Consider the following 7,894-nt stretch of genomic DNA (forward strand, 5'->3'; position numbering starts at 1 on the left):
GGCTAGGTACAGTGGCTCATGCCTGAAATCCCAGTGTTTTGGGAAGCTGAGATGGGAGCATCACTGGAGGCCAGGAGTTCGATACCAGCCTGGGCAACATAGTAAGACCCTGTCTGTACAAAAAATTTAAAAATTAGCCAGATGTGGTGGCATGCACCTAGCTACTTGTAGTCCTAGCTACTTGGGAGGCTGAGGCAGGAGGCTGAGGCTGAGGCTGCTTGAGCCCAGGAGTTTGAGGCTGCAGTGAGCTAAGATTGATCATGTCACTGTACTCAAGCCGAAGCAACAGAGAAAAACCCTGTCTCTATTAATTAAAAAAAAACTGATTATGAGCATCAACGAGCTAACAAGTGAATGAAGAAGTAGTCGTGAAGATGCATGCTAAAGTGGGACTGTAGAAAATGATTCTGAAATTTGGAACCACTCCTGCTCCAGTTATGTTTATCAGTTCCTGAAGAGGTAGGTGAGAGTCTGGACATCCGTTTTGATAACTCTGCAGTGCTAAGTATTCAAAAGGTAAAGGCCAAAGTGGCAGAAAGAAGGGGGTTTGATAAACTTGAAGGTCTGTACTGCAGGTTAATATGTGAACCAGAATTAGACTAAAAGTAGATTGATAGATTCATTGAAGATATAAGGTAAACTGCAGGCTGGCAAATTTGCCAGAGAGAACTGGAGAAAGAGGTAGCTTGAAAGAGTCTTTGTGGGATCATAAAAAACCTTAAATACTGGTATCAGACACTATACTTTCAACAGAGCATTAAATTTGATTAAAATAGTTTGTGGAGCAATTTATGCTCCCAAGGCATTGTTAGAGAAATAGAGCTATTAACTGGCAGTTAGTAGAGTTCAACAGCTGAAGTGGTGAGGGAACAAAACAGAGAGCCCTGCCAAAACCTGTACAATCATTAGGTGACTGTGGGTAAACCCAAAGCTGTACCCCTAAGAGTGATATCCGAGAACTAAACAAGCAAATAACTATAAACAAGCCCAAGGGGATAGAATTAGGGGAGAACACTCATAACAAAAATTACTACAATATATTATCTACAATGTCCAGGTTCCAATCCAAAAAAGGATAGGAGACATGCAAATAAAAAGGGAATTATGATATAAACTGCGGGAAATTACAGGCAATAAAAACTGTGAGAGCAACTAAATATCACATTTAATGAAGACTTCAGAGTAGTCATTATAAATATAATCAAAGGGACTTACATCGTTTTCGTCCCCTCCAAAGGTCTTTCAAGAAAATTCTTTCAAGGTTTCAAAATACTGTTAATCACTATGCCTGAAAACAAGAAAATTTCTCCTTCTCCTGCTGGAGATGATCAAAGCAAGATAGACCATGCCACATCACAAGGGTTGGTTCTATTTGGTGCCCCTAAGGAAGCCGTTGAAATTTTTCATGAAAGTGAAATGACAAATACTGAAGGGGTGAATAAAGGTATTTACTTTGGCTACCCATGTTGATGTCGCAGCTGTGCTATAGTAAACATCCCAGCACCATGTGTCAACAAAATGATTTCACACATCCAAGATGTGGAGTCCAAAATACAGGAGCACTTAAAAAGGTTTGAAACTTCTTTTGAAGAATGGAGCAGAACTTCTTCCACGAAAGATCTGAAAGAAGATAGGGGTACTAATACACCAGTGGAAGAGGTCAAACCAGAAGAAGGGAGAGATGAAATGTGTCCAGAATTAAAGCAGGAAATGGAAACATTACTATCAGATGCCATCCATCTCATTAAAAGTCTAGAAACTGACCAGGCAGAAACTGAAGAAGCTTTAAAGAAACAAAGATCAAGAAAGACACTGCTTAACACAAAAATCGACTCTTGGTCAATCTGGAAACTTGAAGAACTCCCATTACCTGTGCAGAAAGAACACGAGGCTGATTTAAGAGATTTTATAGAATTACGATGGCATCTTGAAGATAAAGTTAATCAACTAAAACATTTTGAGGAAGAAAAGACACAGTTAGAAGAAGCGAATGCAAAGATTCAAGCAGACATAGACTTCATGATTGAGCGTGGCCCTCTGCTGAGTTAAAGCAGGACCAAGAACCTGTAGCCCTAAAGGAAATTTACACACAAAAAAAGGGAAATAAATAAATGAATGGATATGCATTTCACAAACTGTTAGATATGCAAAAATGGTTTGAACATGAGAAATTAACATTATTGTAAAGGTTTCATTTTCAGTGAAAATTGGCCTGCTGTTTATCTACACATACTACCATCAATTGGTATTCAAGTTAACTGTGTCTTTTCCCCTTATACTTCCCCTTTTCCCCTTTATACTTAGAAGTATTTTTTTTCTTTTATACTTCAGCATATTATGGGGATACAAATGTTTAGGTTAGGTATAGTGCCCTTGTCCCACCTGAGTGAGAGCTTCAAGTGTGTCCATCCCCTCAAAGGCAATCACAGCAACAACAAAAATAAATAAATGGGACCTGGTCAAATTAAAAAGCTTCTGCACAGCCAAGGAAACTATCAGTAGAGCAAACAGACAACCTACAGAATGGGAGAAAATATTTGCATGTTACATATCCGATAAAGGGCTGATAACTAGAATCTATATAGAACTCAGGAAAATCAACAAGAAAAAATCAAACAACCCTATCAAAAAGTGGGCAAAGGACATGAACAGAAACTTTTCAAAAGAAAATAGACTAATGGCTAACAAACATATGGAAAAATGCTTAACATCCCTAATCATCAGGGAAATGCAAATCAAAACCACAGTGAGATATCACTTATCTCCAGTGAGAATGACCTTTATCAAAAAGTCCCCAAAAGTGATAGGAACACTCATACACTGCTGGTAGAACTGCAAACTAGTACAACCTCTGTGGAAAGCAATATGGAGATACTTAGAAATACTAATAATATTTAATATACCTACTAATAAAATTTTCGAGGTTTATAATAGTTTGGTATTTTTTAAAGCTGTCATTGGACTGAGGGCGAATGCAAGAAGAATATATCAGTAAATTTTATTGTTGATGAAAATATATAAATGAAGTAAAGTTGTTTTAATGATTAAACATTTAGCTCTTCTATTGTGGGATCATATTATATTTAAAAATATATATATACCTGGCACAAAATGAAAATTGCATCATAGTTGCTTATAGACATTTTAAAGTAAATAAAACAAGTTGTTAAATGTTTTCCTCCTTCCTTCACCAAAGATAATCTTTATCATGAATTTCATCTGTTTCTAAGCAAAATTTGTATAATTATATATATGTATGTGTTTATAAATAATAAATTATATTTTAATTACAAAATAAATAAATAAATATAATCAAAGAACAATAGAAGCCATGTTTAAAGCAGCAAAGGGATGTATAATGACAATGTCACATCAGAGAATATCAGTAAAGAAATAGGAAGTATAAAAAAGAACCAAATGGAAATTCTGGAGTGAAAAAGTACAATAACTGAAAAAAAATCACTGGGGGGGGAGGCTCAATAATAGATTTCAACTGGCAGAAGAGTTAACAAACTTGAAGATCAGTAGATAGAGATAATTCAAACCAAAGACTAGTGAGAAAAAAAGAATGAAGAAAAATAACAAGAGTCTCAAAGAAACGAGGTCACCATTAGGCACACCAATATGCATAATGTGAATACTAGAGGAGAGGAGATTAAAGGAAAAATATTCAAAGAATGAAAACTTTCCAAATTTATTGAAAAGTATTAACACATTCAGGAAAGTCAATTAACTCCAACTGGGATAAACACAAAGATAAATCCAAAGATTTGGATCCACAAATAGTAAAATTACTGTGAGCTAAAGACAAGGAGAAAATCTTGAAAAAAGCAAGAGAAATAACTTACCACTCTCAAGAAAGCCCCACTTATAAGATTAACAGCTAACTTCTAATGGAGGTTTATAAAGCAGTGGGATAACAAAAAGCGCTCAAAGAAAAATACTGTTAAACACGAATTCTATATTGATGGGTTAATGGGTACAGGTCAAAGAATACAAAGTTTCAGTTTTAAAATAAATAAGTTCTGAGGATCTAATGAACACAGTGGTGATTCCAGTTAATAGTATTGTATTTCTTTTTTTTTTTTTTTTTGAGACAGAGTCTCACTTCTGTTGCCCAGGCTAGAGTGTCATGGCATCAGCCTAGCTCACAGCAACCTCCAACTCCTGGGTTCAAGGGATCCTCCTGCCTCAGCCTCCCCAGTAGCTGGGACTATAGGCATGTGCCACCATGCCCGGCTAGTTTTTTGTATATATGTTTAGTTGTCCAGCTAATTTCTTTCTATTTTTAGTAGAGACAGGGTCTCGCTCTTGCTCAGGCTGGTCTTGAACTTCTGACCTTGAGCGATCCTCCCACCTCAGCCTCTCAGAGTGCTAGGATTACAGGCATGAGCCACTGCGCCAATATTGCATTTCTTACTTGAAATTTGCTAAGAGAGTAGATCTCAAGTGTCCTCACCACACACGTACACACACACAAGGGTATCTACGTGTGTTGATAAATGTGTTGATTAATTTGATATGGTAGTCATTTCATATGTGTGTATATATCAAATCATCACACTGTACACATTGAATATATGTAATTTTTATCAATTATATTACCGTAAAGCTAAAAAAAAAAAAAAAAGAAGAACCCTATATCCAGCCAATATATCTTTCAAAATTGAGAGAACTTTTTCTAGCAGATCCAACTTACAAAAAATACTAATGGAAGCTCTTCAGGCTGAAAAACAAGTGACCCTAGGGGTCCTCAAACTTTTTAAACAGGGGGCCAGTTCACTGTCCCTCAGACCGTTGGAGGGCTGGATGATAGTTTAACAAAAACTATGGACAAATTCCTATGCATACTGCACATATCTTATTTAGAAGTAAAAAAACAAACAGGCAAAAACACCTGCATGTGGCCCGCAGGCCGTAGTTTGAGGATGCCTGCCCTAGATACTAAGTCAAATCCACACCAAAAACAAACAAACAAAAAAGCATGGGTAAATGGAATTATGTAATTATAAAAGACAGTATAATTATAATAATAATTATAATATTATATTTATTCTCCTTTCTCCTCTTATCTGATTTAATGAGCAATATCAATTGTATGTAAAGAAATTATGATGTGTGTGTATATATGTGTGTGTGTATATATATATTTTATATATATATAAAACATAACATTATTCAGGCTTATAACACAAGAAGATCCTACCATTTGCAGCAACATGGAGGACATTATGCTGAGGGAAATAAGCCAGATATGGGCTAAGCCCTCATGAGCTAATCACCCCTAAACTGTCCTACCTCTTAATACCATCACAGTGGTACTTAAATTGCAACATGAGTTTTGGAAGGAACATTCCAACCACAGCCCCCACTACTAGGGTGGTTACAAGGAACAAAGCCAAGCTTACAGTATGGAAGTCCACAGGCAGGAGATGCCCTGAACCAGTGATACATACTTGATCTACTGGAGAGACTCAGTGGCAAATCTACCTGGCCACAGCTGTAGCTTTTCAATTACCCTATTGATCATCTTGATTTTTTTTTTTAAATTTCAGAATATTATGGGGGTACAACCGTTAAGGTTACATACATTGCTCTTGTCTCCCCTCCCCCCTTGAGGCAGAGCTTCAAATGTGTCCATCCACCAGACGGTGTGCATCACATCTCGAGTTTTATTTGTGGCTTATTGGTAGAGGACACATGGGACCAGAATGAGTGTCACCAATGGATAGCTGAATAAGATCTCATGAATATTGAGTACTTTCACATACTAAGTTACTTAGTGCATCTTGAATATCAAGAGCCTCTTGTATATTTAGCGTATCATGACTATTTAAGTTTTTTAGTGCTTCATGAATATTATGTATCTCTTGGTTCTTCCAACCCTTTCTATTTGTTTAACACACACATACTACATTTTAACTACTTATATATATTTAGCACATCTAAAAAGAGTTTCAACAATCTCATTTTTTTGAGACGGGTTGTGCTTTGTAGGCCCAAGCTGGCCTCAAAATTCTGAGCTCAAGCAATCTCCCACCTCAACCTCCTGAAGAGCTGAGACTACAGGCACACAGCACCACATCTGGCTAATCCATTTGTTTTCCTTTCTTTTATAGCAGAGTTGAATATTCTCAAACAATACAAAATATGCACATTACACTATTAGGAACACTGTATATTTCTTCATTTATTTTATTAAAATCTCTTTTAATATCTTTCAACAGTTTTTGTCTCCTTAAATAATTTACACAACAGTTCCTAACAACTTATTCCCAGGTACCTTATATCTTTTGTTGATATTGTAAATGGATCTTTTAAATCTTTAATAATACTTTTACTAACATTCTCTCACTTTATTCAGGCAATGCATTATAGGTGAAAGAGCATGATCTTTAAAGTTAGATAAAGATAAACCCAGGGAGTCTACTTACTAGCTATGTAATCTTGGGCTTTTCAACCTCTCTGAAAGTCAGCTTTTTCATTTACAAAATAAAAGTAGTAATGTGCAACCTACAGCATTCCTGTAAAATGTGAATGAGATGATTTGTTGTGTGGAGCTCTCCTGTGCATTGTCGGATGTTCAGCAGCATCCCTCACCTTATCCACTGATAGCACTAGCCCAAACTCCCACCTCCAGTTCAAAAAAAAAGTCAAATGAGAAAATGTATATAATGTACATAGAATTAATAAGTTATCAAATATTGGCAGTTATTATTATTATTAGTGAGCCATTCTGGGCTCTGGGCATAACTGAATTTTTACATTTTTATGAACATCTTATTTTTATGAATTTTTGTGATTTTTATGAATCTCTTATTTTAATCAGACTTGACAAAAATATTTCTGATATATATTAAATAACTGCTTCCAAACAGAAAATAGGGAGTAACATTTAACATTTTATTGATGACTCAGAATTATCATTATGAATTATTGTAACTTCAATAAAGGGGAAAAGAAACATACACTCATTAAATGCATACACAGTATTCTAGGCAATTTATATCCATCACAGGATTCAAGCCTCATAGTAGCTCTTAGAGGTAGGCACTGTTATTCCCTTTTATTTATTTATTTTCTTTTTTTAAGACAGAGTCTCACTCTCTTGCCCAGCCTAGCTTACAGCAACCTCAAACTCCTGGGCTCAAGCAATCCTTCTGCCTCAGCCTCCCAAGTAGCTAGGACTAAAGGCATGTGCCACCATGCCCAGCTAATTTTGTCTATATATTTTTAGTTGGCCAATTAATTTAGTTTTATTTTTAGTAAAGCTCTTGCTCAGGCTGGTTTCGAACTCCTGACCTTGGCTCCTGATCCTCCCACCTCGGCTTCCCAGAGTGCTAGGATTACAGGCGTGAGCCACCGCACCCAGCCTGTTATTCCCATTTTATAAAGGAGGAACTTGAATTGCAGAGAAGCTAATTTCTCTAAGATTAAGTCACTGCTAAGTGAACAGGACTGTCTGATTCCAAAGCCCATGTCTTATTTGCTACACCAGGTAACCACATAATAAATCTCTAACAAATGTGGGAGTATGTGCCCCTATATTAAATGGCCCAGGCCACTGTGCTTTTTGAGTGTGTGTGTCTGGTAGTGCTCCACTGTAGACTTGTGTGGCAGACATTATTGGTTGCCTAGCCAACAGCCATTCTTCCCTACAGCCCATCCACCAACTTTGTTGCTTGCTGAGAGAACCCCTGTTTGCTCGAGTCTCCGGCAGCCTTGTGATACAAGGGAGGCTGCACCTCTCCCGGACCAGCAATCTTGACTGGTGCAAATTATAGTCACTCCATTCCCTTTGCCAATAATTGGTTTAGGCATGAGCATGTGAAGCAATTCTGACCAATGAGTTATGACATAGAGGTCTGCTCAGGGCATCCAGCAGAAGTTTCTC

General features: G+C 36.8%; 1 protein-coding gene across 1 annotated transcript; it reads left to right on the forward strand.

The window, feature by feature from the left end:
- Positions 1 to 1,284: 1,284 nt before the first annotated feature.
- Positions 1,285 to 2,049, forward strand: LOC105872249 (coiled-coil domain-containing protein 178-like). The gene is given in 1 exon segment (XM_012766109.1): positions 1,285 to 2,049. A coding segment is annotated over 1 exon segment (765 nt).
- The last annotated feature ends 5,845 nt before the right edge of the window (positions 2,050 to 7,894 follow it).

Source organism: Microcebus murinus, chromosome 11, assembly GCF_040939455.1.
Source record: "Microcebus murinus isolate Inina chromosome 11, M.murinus_Inina_mat1.0, whole genome shotgun sequence".
Classification (NCBI taxonomy): Eukaryota; Metazoa; Chordata; class Mammalia; order Primates; family Cheirogaleidae; genus Microcebus; species Microcebus murinus.